This window comes from Sesamum indicum, linkage group LG6, assembly GCF_026168435.1.
Source record: "Sesamum indicum cultivar Baizhima isolate 11 linkage group LG6, ASM2616843v1, whole genome shotgun sequence".
In the NCBI taxonomy this organism is placed as follows: domain Eukaryota; kingdom Viridiplantae; phylum Streptophyta; class Magnoliopsida; order Lamiales; family Pedaliaceae; genus Sesamum; species Sesamum indicum.
In genome coordinates this window covers 26,861,882-26,879,701 of record NC_142662.1, presented here as the reverse complement: position 1 = coordinate 26,879,701, position 17,820 = coordinate 26,861,882, and the positions used below count along the sequence as shown (strand labels likewise).

The following is a 17,820-nucleotide window of genomic DNA, read 5'->3' as shown; positions in this document are numbered from 1 at the left end:
TTATATGAGCATGTGTACAAGTGTGATTGGTGTATAATTCAAGCAAAAATGACCAATCACACTTGCTTTTTGATTGGTTTGGTTTGGTCAAATTTGTTTTGGATAAGAATTTCCCATCATTTGTGCCCACACATATTCCTACAAGACCAGAAAAGACACTGATTTAGAGAAAAGATTACTGCAGAATCCATCCGTATTTCTGCTTGATAGACGCAACAATCTCTCTTAGCCTATCCAAATAAATTAAGCAATACTACAAAGTCTTGATTTTGATTTCAATGTTATCTCTCACATTCTTTATTCAGTCTGCCATATTTACTTATAGTTACTTAGGTAAATTACAATGAGGTTTGATATAATTACAAATACCTCTCTGTTGTTTGAAAAAGTATAAATACCCCTTGATTTTAACATTCGTCCAACAAAGTGCCTATTCCGTTAGGTTTTCATCCAATTTTTGTGATGAACTGATCAAAATGCCCTTTTGAATTATAAATTATAATTATATATATTTTATAATTTTTTAAAATATTTTTATGAATTAATATTCCCTCTAGATTATTTATTTTACTTACTCTCAAATTTTTCTACATTTTTTTTAAAAAATTCAACAAGGATAAAATAATAATATTCACTTCATCGTCTAGGGCTACATAATTATTTTTCATTTGAGGAGGGTATTTGTAATTTTTCAAACAACTGAGAGATATTTGTAATTATGCCAAACCTAAGAGGAGACCGATGTAATTTTTCCTTATTTATAAGGTGTTAGGAAATGGATCGGGTTAAGATGGATAACAGGTGGAATATGAAGGCGATAAAAGACACACGAATTTGTTAACCCAGTTTGGATATAAATCCTACGTCTGGGGGCGATACCAAGCCAGGAGAAAACACTCAAAGAGGAGGAAAATTGAGGAGTACAACACACACACACTTGTATGCAAGTCTTCACCACACGTGAAAGACAACACTCACCCTCGTCTCAACTCTTTCTTTTCTCTCTACTCTATTCTACTTTGCTCTATGAAACAATGCTAATAAGAGTAGTATATATAGCCATGACTTATCCTTTTTCCAACTCAACTTGGGAATTCTAAGTTGAATCAGGTTATCCTTTTCTTCTTCAAATCAATCTTCACAACTTAACAATCTCCCACTTGAAGATTGATTAGCTTTTCTCCACTTCTTTCTTGGTACCGCCGGGTTTGTCCACTCTAGTCATCAAGGCCAGTCGAAGCCGTACACAGCTTCAACTTCTCCATCGCAACCGCCTTGGTCAGCATGTCCGCAGGATTCTTTTCTCCTTGGATCTTCTCCAGCTGCAGTGCCTTCTTCTCCAGAAGTTGTCGGATGAAATGGTACTTGATCTCGATGTGCTTTGTCCGCGAATGGAACGCGGGATTCTTTGCCAGATGGATCGCACTCTGGCTATCGCTATGAAGAATCACATCTGCCTGAGGTTTCCCTAATTCACCCAACAAGTGTTGCAGCCAAATGAGCTCCTTAGCTGCCTCAGTAACTGCCACGTACTCAGCTTCCGTCGTGGACAGTGTGACAACCTTCTGCAACTTTGAGACCCAGGATACGGCTGTACCGCCATATGTGAACACGTACCCTGTAGTGCTCCTCCTTTTGTCATAGTCACTCCCTGCAAAATCAGCGTCAACAAACCCAAACAAGGTAAGCTTGCCCTTACCAAACACCAATGCTCGGTCCTTAGTACCCCTTAGGTACCTAAGAATCCATTTCACAGCTTCCCAGTGCATCACTCCTGGATTGCTCATAAAACGGCTAACTACTCCCACTGCATGTGCTATATCCGGTCGAGTACAGATCATAGCATACATCAGGCTCCCAATTGCTGAGGCATACGGTGTGACTTTCATCTTTGCACGTTCGGAGTCAGTCTGGGGCGAATCACTGTTGGATAGTTTGAACTGATTTCCCAATGGCGTTCCAACCGGTTTTGCATTTTCCATCTTGAATCTGCATAATACCTTCTCAATATAATCAGATTGAGATAACCATAATTTACCAATACCTTTGTTCCTTGTGATTTTCATGCCCAATATCTGTCTTGCTTCGCCAAGATCTTTCATGTCAAACTTCCTCGATAACTGATCCTTGAGCCTATTGATCTCCTTGACATTTGATCCTGCTATCAACATGTCATCAACATACAGGAGTAGAATGATAAAAAACTCATCGAACCTCTTCACGTAGCAGCAATGATCAGCATTGCATCTAGAGAAACCTATCTCTAGCATGAAGTTGTCAAACTTCCTGTACCACTGCCGCGGAGCCTGTTTCAATCCATACAGGCTTTTCTTCAGGCGACACACCTGCTGATCATCTCCATTATACCCCTCTGGTTGTACCATGTATATCTCCTCCTCAAGATCCCCGTGTAGGAAGGCTGTCTTTACATCCATCTGTTGTAACTCCAAGTTCTCTGCCGCTACCATGCTCAACACAAGACGAATAGTAGTTAACTTGACAACAGGTGTAAAAACATCAGTAAAGTCAATACCGTATCTTTGTTGGAATCCCTTTACTACGAGTCTTGCCTTGTACCGCTTCTTCCCGTCTGATTCTTCCTTAACCCGATAGACCCATCTGTTCTGTAGGGCCTTCTTTCCTTTTGGGAGCTGACACAATTCCCATGTGTTGTTTTTCTTCAACGAGTTCATCTCGTCGTTCATCGCAAGCTCCCACTTGCTCTTGTGGACATCATTGACTGCCTCTGCGTAACATTCGGGTTCTCCACAATCAGACAAAAGCAAGTAATAAAGAGAGGGGGAGTACCTATCTGGGGCCCTTCTCAGCCTCGGTTCTCGACCTAGTGCCAAGGGTGTGCTGCTTTCAGTAATCGGTTCCTCCGATACTGGTTCTGGCTCTATCTCCGTTTGTTCGGTTTCGTCCGTCTGAACTCCCACTGAATCCGTATCTGCTGGTCTCATGATCCCGGAATTTGAAATATCGAGATCAACAAATTCCCTTTCCTTCTTGTCATCGTCCGGGCTTACCTTCCTGTCGTTGTACATTACATCCTCATTGAATATAACATTCCTGCTACGAATTATTTTCCGGTTTTGATCATCCCAGAATCTATACCCAAATTCGTCAGTCCCATACCCAATGAATGTACATTTAATCGACTTAGCATCCAGCTTAGTCCGATCATCGTTCAAAATATAGGCTGAACAACCAAACGTACGTAAGAAAGAAAGATCCACTTTCTTACCACTCCATACCTCTTCTGGTATCCTGTTGTTCAACGGGACAGAAGGCCCTCGATTGATCAAGAAAGCAGCCGTGTTGACTGCATCTGCCCAAAACATCTTTGGTAGTCCGCTCTTCAATCGCATGCATCTCGCACGCTCATTCAGTGTTCTGTTCATCCTCTCAGCAACGCCATTTTGCTGAGGTGTCCCCGGGATTGTTTTCTGCATTCGGATTCCATGGTCGGCGCAGTAATTCTTGATACCTTCACTGTTGTACTCGCCACCGTTATCCGATCTGAGACATTTCACTTGTAGACCTGTCTCATTTTCTACTAGTGCCCTCCATCTCCTGAATGTATCAAAGGCATCAGATTTTCTTTTTAAGAAATACACCCATACCTTTCTAGTGGAGTCATCGACGAATGTCATGTAGTACGTTGATCCACCAAGAGATGACACTGGTGCTGGTCCCCACAAATCAGTGTGAACAAGCTCCAACTTTTCTTTCCTCGGAGTTCTTCCTGTGGTCAAGAAGCTCACCCGCTTCTGCTTTCCGAACACGCAGTGTTCACAATGACCCACCTCCACCGATTTTAACTCGGGCAACCGTCCTTTCGACTTCAGCACGTTCATTCCTTTCTCGCTCATGTGGCCCAAGCGATTGTGCCACAGGTTAGCCTGCGATACAGTTCCTGCAAAGGGGATGTTTGAACTGGATCCTCCCGCCATGTAGAGCGTTCCCGACTTTAGTCCTCGAGCCAAAGTCATTGCTCCCCGACTGATCTTCCACTTCGCGTCTCCAAACGTCGTGTGGAATCCATCACTATCCAGCTGTCCGACTGAGATCAAGTTCCTTTTCAGTCCTGGTATGTGTCTCACATCATGTAGGGTCCAGCATGACCCATTCGTTGATTTGATCCGCACATCTCCCTTTCCTACAATCTTGAGGGGTTTGTTATCTGCAAGATAAACTAAGCCAAAATCACCTGAGGTGTATGGCTCCATGATGTCTTTGTTGCTGCATGAGTGGAATGAGGCCCCTGAATCCACAACCCAATCATCGGAAGAACTGCTCACACTCAACAAGAGTGCATCCGTGATCTCCTCCGTCGCGGCATTCGCTGTCCGGCCCTCCTTTTCCTTCTTTGGCGCCCGACATTCGCTTTTCATGTGTCCGGGCTTCTCGCAGTTCCAGCACACCATCTCCTTCTTGCCCTTGTTCTTCCCCCTGGACCTTGACCTTGACCTTCCACGGTATTTACCCCGTGTGTCAGGTCTCCCTCTGGACTCTGTATGTAGTGCAGAGCCAGATGATCCACCCGTTTGCTTTCTACGGGTTTCCTCGTTCAACATCATGTCTCTGATGTTGTCGAACTTCATCTTTTCCTTCCCAGACGAAGTGCTCACTGAAGTAACAACCACATCCCAACTGTCAGGTAAAGATGAAAGCAAAATTAACGCTTTTACCTCATCGTCAAACACGATATCCACAGACGCCAGCTGTGTCGTGAGTTGGTTGAAGTCATTGAGGTGATCGGCCACCGACTTCCTCTCCTCCATCTGCAACCTGAATAGTTTTTTCATCAGCATAACCTTGTTCATTGCTGAGGGTTTCTCGTACATATCGGCAAGAGTCTGTAGAACTTCCTTCGTGCTCTTTGCTCCCTTCACATGATAGGCGACATTCCGAGAGAGTGACAGGATTATTGCGCTCATCGCCTTTCGATCGAGCACCTTCCATTCTTCATCACTCGTCTTCTCGGACTTCTCTGCAAGTGGTTCGTACAGGTCCTTCCCGTACAGGTAGGCCTCCATCTGCATACGCCAAAACCCAAAGTCGGAACCATTGAACCGTTCGACTGGAAACTTTCCCTCCATCTTAACTCCTTGAACCAGGCTCTTGATACCAGTTGTTAGGAAATGGATCGGGTTAAGATGGATAACAGGTGGAATATGAAGGCGATAAAAGACACACGAATTTGTTAACCCAGTTTGGATATAAATCCTACGTCTGGGGGCGATACCAAGCCAGGAGAAAACACTCAAAGAGGAGGAAAATTGAGGAGTACAACACACACACACTTGTATGCAAGTCTTCACCACACGTGAAAGACAACACTCACCCTCGTCTCAACTCTTTCTTTTCTCTCTACTCTATTCTACTTTGCTCTATGAAACAATGCTAATAAGAGTAGTATATATAGCCATGACTTATCCTTTTTCCAACTCAACTTGGGAATTCTAAGTTGAATCAGGTTATCCTTTTCTTCTTCAAATCAATCTTCACAACTTAACATAAGGTAATGTCCAGCACAGTAAAAAGAGGCAATTAAGGTACATGCACCATTAATGAATGAACTTGAACAGGTTTATCTATGGATACATATATCTCGAGTCAATGAAACAGAGTCCTACATGATCAGAACAGACATGCCACGAGTTAGTGAATTGCTGTCTTTGCATCTACTTGCAAACCTCGCCCAGTTTCTTCTCATTTTTTGGGCTGCAGAAGCCAGTCGGCTGAGCATGAAGCTCATTCACCTGGACGCTGTAGAGTGGCCATTCTATTCTGGAAGCATCACCAGGAGCCAAAGAATCAGGCTCCTGGTTCGGTCAGCATCAGCATATGATTCGTCCGAAGATGGATAACAAAGGCGTGATTTACATAGCTCCAGTCCGAATGGGGATGTTTGCACCACCTTGTTCCCCTTACTACAAGTAATTCCTGTACCTTGACACGGCCAGCAACCTCACATGGACTCAACGCGAGGACTGCCGGGAAATGGGCCACGGTTCTTGTTTCTGTCAAGTGCCTCCTCTTTTTCTGGCCAGCCACTCGGAGACATACTGTCCTCTGCCATGTGGCAGGCATGCGCTTTGATTTCCAGGGCAGTGCATTAATGATGCATGCGCCTATGTACTTGAGTATGAGATGGGTCCATGACATTAGGATTTCTGGCTCATGAATCTTCACATTTGAATCCGAGGAGAAGAGCAAAACCGAGACAACAAAAGATGTAGTCTTCGGCTGTGGCATCGAGAACCAAGGTTCTGCATAGTCCTCAAAGACAATGTTGTTTGGCAGGTAACTTTGCCCTGGGAGATGGGAAATTATCGTTTCTAAAGCAGGAATAGTCTCTTACTCAAGGTCGGTTGTCATATTGGCTCCCACCGCGAGACGCAGCTCATAACTCCACCATTTTCCTCCTGTTTGGTGGTTTTATTCAACAAAGTAAAGGCCTCAAAGCTACGACACTGTTAGCATACCCGGACATGCCCTCTTATTTCGTAGTGTGATAGGCACAAGTGTTGCTCAAAGGAACAACGGTCAAGGTGGCTGCATTTTGGACTCGAGAAGTACGCTTTACATGATGCCACCACCCGTCTACGAGAAGCTGAAAGAAATTCTGGTCAAGAATCATTTCTTGAGGTAAAAAGAAACAGGAAATCAAGGATTCTGAGTCTTTATTATCTGTTCCCAACAAAAACATTACTGAAAGACCTTAAAACATCAGTTTCCATCTGCAGGATGCTAATCTCGTGGTTTCATCTCAGGTAGGATATATAGTTGACAGGACAAGATTTGGTAGAAATTACATATGTCTGGGCATAATTGGAGCTTTACATACAGCAGGCAAACAAACGTTTCGTATTCGAGACACGAACTGTATTTTGGTCAAGATTCTCCTGGTGCTCAGTTTACTGTCTGAACTAGGAATTACATAGACTTCTCAAATGAGTGCTGAGATCAAGTATCAGTATGCTTATATCAGTTCGTTTTTGGTATCAAAGGCTCTGTGCAAGTCTATATATATCTTTAACCCTACCTTGGAAAACATGTTATATTACTCGCATCAAATCAGAAATATAGAGATTGGATGAGACCAAGTTTTCCATTTCTTTTCTCGAAAACATCACTAATGAAAAACTGAATCTGCTTTACTATTAATCATCTTTTTAGGAAAATAATTTGGTTCTTGCTAATGCAGAATTTTGTGGTACCAATTATCAGCATACCTCTATAAAGACGGCTACATGGAAGGAGTGAAACAGAAAGTTTGAGAGGAAAAACCACCAGCAGGAGCCCTGATGGTAGTTGCTCTACGTATTTTGCTTCTGCTATTCCAAACACATGGTGTGACAGGGAAAATGAGAGGGATAACACTACCACTTATCCACCCGGAATCCCCTGAGTCACCGATTTTTAAGATCAACCAAACTAATGAACAGAGAATTCAGGGACTAATATATCAATCCCATGCTCGAGTTGCTGGCTACTTTCTTACTGATGTATCATCAATAACCCAAAGTACGTTTCCATACAGTGTAAATCCTGATTTGGTGCGTCCACAAGTTGGTATACAATTTCCTTACTATTACATGGTAAAAAATTGGCATTGGCACTTTTACAGTCAGACCTCCTTATCCATCGTTCAAGTCATACTTCTTGTATATGGACGCCGGTAGTGATTTGTTGTGGATTCAGTGTGAGGGATGCAGGGCTCCTGGCGGCAGATGTTTCAATCAGGAAGGACCTGTTTACCCAAATAGTCTGTCGGGCTCGTATTATCCCCTCCCTTGTAAGAAACATAAGCTGTGCCCGCCAAACCAGTGCATCAATGCTTCATGCTCATATAACATTAAGTATTTAGACAATACCTCCTCGTCTGGCATTCTGGCGACTGAAAACTTCGTATTCAACTCAACTTTTGGAAAAATGGAGGTTCTGAAGAACCTGGTATATGGTTGTGGAATTGATAACAGGAAAAATTATGGTAATAATAGCAATCAAATTGCAGGAATTATGGGTCTTGGATGGGGTTCATATTCTATTTTCAGTCAAGCTAACTCTCTGACAGAAAGTAGATTTTCGTACTGTCTTCCAGCAATCAGCAAATACACTCAGAAGTGGCCTAATACATATTTAAGATTTGGCAATGATGCAGTTAAACAGTCAAGTTCAAGCACCACACCTTTACTCCGTATTAACGATCAAAAAGTTTATCATGTTGTTTTACAAGGCATTAGCGTCAACAGCAAGACGCTGAACGTTTCTGATCGAGATTTCAGATTGAGAGGCGATGGCTCTGGTGGCTGCATAATAGACTCCGGCACTCCATTCTCCAGACTCATAAAACCGGCTTATGTAGTACTGGAAAAGACACTGAAGAGGTACTTCTGGGGCCAAAGAAACTTGGAGCTCTGCTATGAGCGCAAAAACGCCCAAGGGTTTAAAAACCTTCCTAGCATGACTTTTCATTTAAAAAATGCTGATCTTGTGGTTCTGCCAGAAGCACTGTTTCTTGTCATGGATAAGATTAGCTCAGTCAAAGGCGAATACATTTGCTTGGCAATTCTTCCAAGTGATTTTATTAGTGTAATAGGATCATACCAGCAGACCAACCAACGTCTCATATATAACACAAAACAACAGCAGCTGCTTTTCAGCCCGGAGAATTGCTCAAAAGATGCTTAAGTTGTGTTGGAAATATTAGAAGAAAGCAAGCTAAAGATGGAGTCAGATGAGTTACAGACAACAGAACAAGACAGAGAAGAAGAAGGAAGAAGACGCGCATTTTGTTACGTCTTTATTAGTTAGGAGTGCTGAGTTGTAAGCCACTTGGCGCTGATGTGGCTCTCCAATTAGTTTTAGTCTGTTGCTGGTTTGTTAATTTTCTGTTCATCGTTTTCCTTCCCCTGTATTTAAAGACCTTGTACAGAGCATTGCTGGGTGTGAGAATCAAATGCAAATTCACTGTGATATGGCTTCAATTCGCTGCTATTTGTGTTCTTCTTCATTTTATTTTCTTATCAAGTTCTGTATTCTTCTCTAGTTTGCATTGATTTGCACGAGGGTTCATTCAGAATATAAACGTGAAGATTATATTATCGAACAACGATGAAGAACCTATGGCATTCCCATATAGAAACGTAATAAACGAACAAGAGGTTGTCTGCTGAGGTATCCTGTTGTCTATCAGAAGTCAACCTGAACCGTGTTACAGTCGGCAAATAGGAATGGAATTGCTTCTGCATTTACTCTGTTAAGCATCGTATCGAAACCATGTTGCTCAGTTAAACATCACACCTCTGTCATATATAAATGATCATATGGTCAGCTACAAAAGATGCAATTGATAATCTATAAAGTCTATTGCCATTTATGAGAACTCTATCTACATAGTATCTGTACACTGCTGATGACTTACATTTTGGATTAGTTCATATTAGAACCAAGATATGGTAGAATTAGCTATGTCCATATCCATTTGTGCAATCGTCAATCTCCATCTAATGTCCAACCCGATTAAATAGTCAAGAACCTTGTTCTTTTTAGCTGTAAAAGAACTGAAGATCTTGAGGTATTCAATTATACAACTCCGGAAAGTGATGGCGAAAGTACTTCCATCACTGCATCTTTACTCCTCGGTTGCCGTGTTTCTACTATATAGTGGTCATGGAAACTCAATGGCCTGAGCCTAAGATTAACCTGTCCAGATTCACCTTTGTCACAGAGTACATTCTCTTACAAAAGAACTGAAATGCTATCGAAATCTCATGCTGCTGACTTAGACAACCTTTCATCTCAGGGCCTTCAAGAAATCCATTTTGAAGAACGGGTCAGAAAATGGACTAAAGGAAAGTGCGCGTTTTCCAAACAAAAAAGTTACGAGGAACTTGGTACAGATTTCTGCATCCACTTTTTGGAGCAACTCAATGTGTAGATAGCTTAGGAGATAAGCATCCATCTCATCCATTAATTGCAGATTGAAGTGCTGCATTATATGTTATTTAGAGATGGAAAAGACCACTAAATAACCATTATGTCAGTGCAATTATAAGAGGAGCTCGAGACGCAGAAGAGATAAACATGCAAATCCAACTCTTTAGTTTGCAATGTCAAAAATACCAACTTTCTTGTTACTGTGTTCCCTTGCTAACTTAATACTTATACTAAACGGAGTCTTCGTAAACTCCAATGGTTTAGCACTCAGATTGATCCATCCGGACTCGCCAGAATCGCCTCTTTTCCAAAGTAATCTGTCCCACGAAGAACGAGTCAAAAGGTTAGCATCCCAGTCTGATTTACGTACTAATCACCTCACGGCAACATCATCATCAATTATCATGGGACAGATTGATGTGCAACTCTTTCATTACATTGTCAAAGTTGGAATCGGTACATTCAAATCCAAACCACAGTACAAAGAGTACCACTTAGAAATGGACACCGGGAGCAACCTAGTATGGATCCAATGTGAAGGCTGCACTAAATGCTTTAAGCAAACACCAAAGCCATTTCCCAAAGAAAAATCCTCATCTTTTCACCCTATTCTCATAAAAAACATGCCTATGACCTACGAGTGTGGGTACGAAGACGGAGCAAGCACCCGTGGTGTAATGGCCAGAGAAACATTTTACCTCAGATCAAATTCGAGCGGATTGGCAACAGTCAAGAAATTAGAATTTGGTTGTGGTTTGTACAATAATATGCAGTACGGAAACTATAGAAACAACAAGATTGCAGGAATACTGGGTCTGGGATGGGATGATCCATCGTTCGCTAAACAGCTCAGCTCCCACAGCAAAGGCAAATTCTCCTACTGCCTGCCTGTTGTGTCAAAGAAAACACCAAGCACATATCTGAGATTTGGCGACGATATAGCCCTGTCCAAGAATTCCAGAAGCACCCCATTGTACAGAACAAACATAAGCAGCTCTTATCGCGTAGACGTCCAAGGAATTAGCCTCAACAAAAGTAGGCTGAAAATCAACCCAAAAGTGTTTGAATTCAAGAATAACGGCAGCTCAGGCGGGTGCATAATCGACTCAGGCACGCCATATTCAAGAATCATAACACCTGCATTCGACATATTGAAACTAGAGCTCGAAAAATACTTTTCCAGATTCAAGAACTTAAAGAGAATAAAAGCTAATTTGGGCTTGGACTTATGCTACGAGAGGATCAAGCCTGAAGGGTTCAACAATCTTCCTGATCTTACTTTTCACTTAGGTGGATCACAGGCAGACTTTGTCATGAAGCCTGAGGCAGTTTTTGAGGTGGTTCCTCCATCATCTCGTCCCATAAAGTCTCGTGAATACTTTTGTTTGGCGATGGTTAAGAACAAGAAGATGTCCATCCTAGGTTCTCATCAGCAAACAAATCAAAGGATCATACATGATACCATGAATAAGCGGCTACTCTTTTATCAGGAGGATTGTTCTAAAAATCCATGACATAGTTTTAGACAGCTATGATTGAGATTTTGAGCAAGTGAATTTTCATTCTAGCTAGGTGCATGGTAGCATTCCTGTCTGAAAGAGTGATGCAGTGCTGCAACTATATAAGTTGTGTTCATTAAATTACAGTCAAGAATCTTTATTGTCTGAGGAATTAAATCTCTTTGAGAAGATCACTTTGTTCATGCAAGTTGGAACATCAAGAAGACCATATTCCTCATGTTTTCTTACAAATTCATCAATCATAAGAATAACGACAAGGATTTAACGAGGTTCGGCAACGTGCCTACGTCATCACTCCGCTCCACCCCAACATCTGTCCTTTATTTGGTATATGAGTCATACCTAACAAATGCAATTATCAAAACCTAATTAAGGGGTTTTTAATTTTATTATTCATTTGTTACACATACCCTTTCTTAGAAAAAATCCCATCTACTTTTTAATGAATTAATCCCACATATCTTTCATAAAGAGATGTGATTAATTTATCATCATACTTATTAAGATTTCCCAATTTTATATCTCCTTCATTTTCATTACTACGTCTTAATTAATTTTCTTAATTATACAAAATAATATTGTAATTAAGATCTATTGTTTATCTACGTACCCTTTGCTTCAAAATATTAGCTACTTTTTCTCCCTCTAATTGTAGAAATGGTAAAGAGACAAAAGATGAAGACGCGGCCACACGTTAATATATGTTGGTGGAACTAAAATTAGCCCATAAACCTTAAGGGCAAGTGGTTCACCCTAACCAAATATTAACAAAAAGACAACTCCACCCTACCAATTGGACTAAAGCAACCTCACTAAAGACAAAATAAAGTAAAATAAAATATCTACTCTCTCCTCCTATCAACTTTTTTGTAATTATATATACGTAAATTTTTTATAATTTAAAAAATTACATATAGTACCTATCATGTTAATTTTTTTCTATCAAATAAATAGATCTAAAAAATTACTAAATTTAATTGCTGATTTTAGCAAAAAAGTTAAATGCATATTCATATTGACCCCCAACTGACTTGTTACTCACTTATTACAAGTCAAACAAATCTTTTCTAATTAAAATATTCTTATAAAAGTGAAGGTGTACCTCTTTATATTCATATCGTGTGAAGATATATAAGGATAGTTTGATCATATGATTTTTCAGACCACAAAAATATAATGTGTAATTGTACTAAATATCAGGAGAGGACGGTGTAATCATAAAAAATAAATAAAAAAGTTCAAGAAGTCACCAAACAACTCCCAAAATATACACTAATTGTTTGTTTGGGTGGCGTTTTTCCTCGTGCGTTGGCAAATTACAATTTTAAGTTGTCACGATTCACAAGTAATGCACAATTATGTCATTCACTATATGCGGTACATTACTTTCCAATTCATAATATCAAATCAATTTTTGTATTTTGAAAAAATAGTACTTCCGGAATTTACAAGCCGCTTAAACTTTTCATATTTATAATCAATCAATATGAAATATTTACATACATCATCAAATCAATCGAATTGTGGGACTTATGTGGTTAATTATATTAATTTATTTAAATAATAACGATGCCAATTGATAAAAGTAGGACACAGCTATAAATGGATACCATATTTTGAGGGTCAAATGCCTAATATGGAAATAGTAATACCTTTACCAACCAACGAGTCCGAAATCAATTAATCATAAACCCTAAAGTTTGAAGAATTGAGATCTTCAATTCAAGTTTCACCAAAAATACAGCTATTCGTATACTGCGCATATTAGCCTCATTCATGAACTTATAATGATCAATGATTTATTAGTTACCTTATATGAACAATCATCCACGTACAGACAAATAGACGTACTTACTCAATTTTTTTTTTTTTTAAATTTCCAAAAAGTCTCGAAGGATTAGTTCTTACAAAATGTGGTGGGAGATAATGTCGTGGAAAATATTTGACCTATATTCCATGACTAGGTAGCTAGGTAAGAACGTGGACAAGGGATGATATATTTCAAGAACACACAACGTGCATGATTTGTTCCAAGATTGAGACTTTGATGCATTCTTGACCACCTTATGGAGATAATTCCCTAACTAGCTAAACGTCATTATATCTTCCAAATTAGAAAGATTATGGACATGTATAGCTAGCCCGAGTTGTAAATCAATTATTAGCCATCGCTGACAACCATAAAAAAAAATGATTGCCTAAGAGGGTCATTGTGTGAAAATTTGGTTCTTTCAATTTTTTCTTAAATGCATGCACTAAAACGACCCAAGGCCATAATCATCAACCCTTAATAACTCAATCATTGCTGCAAAAAATTCAATTTTTTTGCAAACAAGCTTTTCACCAAATCCTAGAAAACTTCTCCCAAAAATGAATATTATTTGTGTTTCTTTCTTTGGGTTTTTCCCTATTTTTCACGTATATTCCCTAATAATCTATACCTATCTGCGTATCGTTTCTTGATCATCTTTCGATAGTTATTAATTTGACAGCATATCATATTGTAAAATAATATTAATGATTAAAAAAATAAATACTAATTATTATTTGTTATATTTAAATTAATAATTTTAATTACTAAAAATGCCTACAGAAAAGTTAAGCTAAACTTGATTGGCCTCACATGATTGAATTTAGGATTGATTTCGTTCTAAAAAGGTAAAAATTACATTCTTTTTTAAAAAAAATTGAAATTACACATCTACCCCTACACAAATTTTGAATTTACGCATAAATATATGTGTGCGTGGAATTAAGTAAACAATAATGGAGGAGGAAATGACGAAAAAGGGTTTTAATGTGTGTATGGTATGGAATGTAGCATGAAAAAATTGGAGTAGAGTGCAAACAAGAGGATATGTGCATGAAGAAAAGGCATATTAAAGGTAAAGGCTAGGCGTGTCAAATGTGGGAGTCAGTTTAAACTTTAAAGAAGAAATAAAGAAACGTAACGGCATTGGGGTCCCTACCCACAAATTACAGCCCTCCATTCTCTCTACTTTAAACAATCTCACCCGTCAATTCCCCTTTTTTTGTCTTCTTCATCCCATAAATTTTCTTTCTTCACGAAATAGACCAGCCTGCCTCTCATTCACCCAAATCAATCATATGATAAGTATGATGTTTTATAATTTGAATTGTATATTAATTATACGATATATTTCATATAATTAATTCAAGCTCAGTTAAATTCGATTTGTGTTAGAATTTTCCGCTCTAGAGCGGCTTAATTACTCCCATGAATCCTTGGGCTGGCTGCTCGTGCACACATCAAATAAAGGAGATAATTTACTCAAACATTCCATGCAATTATGTAGTGAGAATGAAGGGTAGTTGAAGTTGTGTTGTAACCCAAATAATATTGTAGAGTTTTCTCAATTTTAAAATCATTTCAAAAATTTTGTAAAGCAAAGGATTAAAAGTGTTGAACTCGTAGCTTACAGAATTAAAATTGTAATTTCGCCGCGGACTTAGGTTCTTTCATTCTTTTAAATTTATTGATTGAGAATTATATAAATCCAACACCTTTTTCTTAACTTTGTAGCTAGATTTTCAGAATATGTATGTAATCTGGCGCTCATCAAGAAAGAAGGTTACATACTCAAACAACACAAAACGTAAAAATATATATATATAATATATGTGGGTGTGGGTGTGAAGCTTTTTCAGTTAAAAATTGAACAGTAATGAGACAGCTGCAAGCCAAACCATCAAATCATAGGGTGCTACTGTTGTTTTGAGGGCTATATAAAGCGGTGAAGATTTGTTGAATTCCAGCAAATTAAACAACATTAACCAAAGAACTTCACTATACTGCCAACATCAACAATAAGAAGATGCCAATTCTTTCTACACTTCACATCGCCAATGCTTTCGGCATTCTTGGTACATTTTCCATCCATCCCTCTAATTCATTTCTTTCTTTAATCATCTATCCATATTTAACTGCTCAATTTCTTGTTTCTTATTGATTGCAGGCAATATAGTGTCGTTCTTGGTTTACTTGGCACCGCTGTAAGTTTGATGTTATATTTATGTATATATGTGTGTATAATTAAATTCAAATTATTATATATAGTTGGGGTGCATGGGTGTTGCAGGCCCACATTTTACAGGATATGGAAGAAGAAATCGACGGAGGGGTTTCAAGCAATCCCTTATTCAGTGGCATTGTTCAGTGCTATGCTCTATTTATATTACGCATTTTTGAAGCAAAATTCAATCATCCTCATCACAATCAACACCATCGGATGCGTCACTGAAATTGCGTATCTAACCGTGTACATGATCTACGCAACCAAAGTATCCCGAGTACGTAATTAATTCTAATCTTGATCAAATTCATTTTAATTAATTATTTATATATATATATACAACTTTGTATATATATTAATTGAATCATATATATATATAGAGAGAGAGAGAGAGAGTAAAGCTATATAATTTGTAATTTTGGAAAGTTTTATTTTGATAATGTGCAGGTTTCTACTACCAGACTGCTGTTTTTGTTCAATGTATCATTACTAGGAGTTGTGATTGGTGCTACATATTTGCTTGCTAGAGGGCATCAAAGAGTGACGGCCGTTGGATGGATCTGTGCTGCCTTCTCCGTCAGCGTTTTTGCTGCTCCGCTTGCCATCATCGTACGTAATTATATATATATTTCAATTTTGAATTATTTTTTCCTATAATTTTTAATCATATAATATATATATATATATATATATGGGTCGAGTTCATGATGTGAATTGAATGAATACAGAGACGGGTTATACGTACGAAAAGTGTGGAGTTTATGCCATTCTACCTCTCATTTTTCCTCACTATATGCGCTGTCGTATGGTTCTTGTATGGTTTCTTGATCAAGGATTACTTCATTGCTGTGAGTAAAGAGAGTACTGCATTATTATTATTATTATTATTAGATATATATTTGTTTGTTTTGTACTAAATAATAATAATGTAAGCAATCCTTTGCAGGGACCAAACATTCTGGGATTCATATTTGGGATCATGCAGATGACATTGTACGTGGTGTACAAGGACCGGAAACAACAGATTCTACCCGCAGCAGTTGTAGAAACCAAGTGTGGTGATCATATCATCAAAGATGTGGATCATCAGTCTCAGCTTCAGGAGAACTCATCAGAAACTCAACCTAACAACAAGCGCGATTTAGAAATCGTGGTTCTAGATTATGGGGAGCAAGTAGTCCATGGAGTAGTCGTGCTCCAACCTAACCACCTACCATGAAACTTCATTAACAGACCCTATATAGATGCTCGCTCTACATCATCATAAATCATTAATTACTTAATATAATTATATATCGTGGTGGAGCAGCATCACTAATTTAGAAATTCAATACCCCACATATATATTATATTATATTATCTCTTTTGCTAATTTGTATTAGACCAGAAAAAAGAAATGGAATCTTAATTATAAAGTATTTGACGTTGTTATGTATATATGGTTCATTAATTAATTAATGTAAATCAATGAGGTTCATGAAATTGATCCATCACTAATCAATTCTATTTTAGGTAATCCACTCTCTTCTTTTTATTATACACCCACGATCCCAAAAATATTTAAAATTTATAAATAATTAATTTTTTTTATTAATAAGTTGATTATAAATCATGAAATAGTGGCTTCCAAAACATAAAAAAAAAATACCATAAGTTGAGAAAGTTAGAAATAGATTTATTAAAAAATATTGAAATTACTGTTATAACTAAATTTTACTCAAGGAAATAAATGAGTTAAATAATAAATTTTAATATCTAAAAATTGGGTACTGCAACATATATAGTTTTCTTTTAAAATAATTAGTTGTTGTGGCACACAAGATATAATAAATAATTATCGTTGTTTACGAGTGTGAAGAGTCTTTTCTTTTTATAATAATATAGATACATACAGTTGTTGGTTTTTATAAATGTATTGAAATAAGGAGCATAAGGAATGCAATGATCTTTGATATAACTGATCATTTCATTTATTTAATAAATGAAGCACAAAAAGTACTCCACCTTTTCATCATTGGTGGTGGCAATATCAATATATATTTGAATTGATAAATATTAATAGTTTAAATGTATTTTTTTATCTCATAATTTAGGTTATTTTATATTTATATTTTTAAGTTTTTAGAATAGTATTTGGGTCTTATATTTTGTTAATTTTTACGATTTCAGCTATTTTTTCGTCATATTACTCCCCCTTTCTCGTTGTGAAGATGAACTCCGATAAAAATAAAAAATAAAATTGGATTTTATGAAAAATCAAAAAGATGTCGGATTAAAATACTACTCTAAAACACTAAACCAAAAATACATTTAAT

The 17,820-nt window shown here is 38.0% G+C and overlaps 3 protein-coding genes across 3 annotated transcripts; all 3 read left to right on the top strand.

The window, feature by feature from the left end:
* Nucleotide 1: 1 nt before the first annotated feature.
* LOC105163352 (aspartic proteinase nepenthesin-2-like) lies at nt 2-8,982 on the top strand. Its single transcript, XM_088881659.1, has 2 exons — nt 2-765; nt 5,528-8,982. The coding sequence occupies exon 2, from the start codon at nt 7,681-7,683 to the stop codon at nt 8,701-8,703; it is 1,023 nt and encodes a 340-aa protein (XP_088737785.1). The 5' UTR covers nt 2-765; nt 5,528-7,680; the 3' UTR covers nt 8,704-8,982.
* Nucleotides 8,983-10,355: 1,373 nt separating this feature from the next.
* LOC105163182 (aspartic proteinase nepenthesin-1-like) lies at nt 10,356-11,465 on the top strand. Its single transcript, XM_011081434.2, has one exon. It carries the CDS (start codon nt 10,356-10,358, stop codon nt 11,463-11,465), a length of 1,110 nt encoding a protein of 369 aa, XP_011079736.2.
* Nucleotides 11,466-15,166: 3,701 nt separating this feature from the next.
* Nucleotides 15,167-16,923, top strand: LOC105163183 (bidirectional sugar transporter NEC1). Its single transcript, XM_011081435.3, has 6 exons — nt 15,167-15,356; nt 15,449-15,485; nt 15,572-15,782; nt 15,953-16,114; nt 16,234-16,353; nt 16,452-16,923. The coding sequence occupies exons 1-6, from the start codon at nt 15,308-15,310 to the stop codon at nt 16,722-16,724; spliced, it is 852 nt and encodes a 283-aa protein (XP_011079737.1). The 5' UTR covers nt 15,167-15,307; the 3' UTR covers nt 16,725-16,923.
* The last annotated feature ends 897 nt before the right edge of the window (nt 16,924-17,820 follow it).

Coding starts and splice junctions, on each gene's coding strand:
- LOC105163352 (XM_088881659.1), top strand. CDS start 7,681: ATGGACGCCGGTAGTGATTTGTTGTGGATTCAGTGTGAGGGATGCAGG.
- LOC105163182 (XM_011081434.2), top strand. CDS start 10,356: ATGGGACAGATTGATGTGCAACTCTTTCATTACATTGTCAAAGTTGGA.
- LOC105163183 (XM_011081435.3), top strand. CDS start 15,308: ATGCCAATTCTTTCTACACTTCACATCGCCAATGCTTTCGGCATTCTT. Junction 15,783..15,952: donor ACGCAACCAAAGTATCCCGA/GTACGTAATTAA, acceptor GATAATGTGCAG/GTTTCTACTACCAGACTGCT. Junction 16,115..16,233: donor CTGCTCCGCTTGCCATCATC/GTACGTAATTAT, acceptor GAATGAATACAG/AGACGGGTTATACGTACGAA.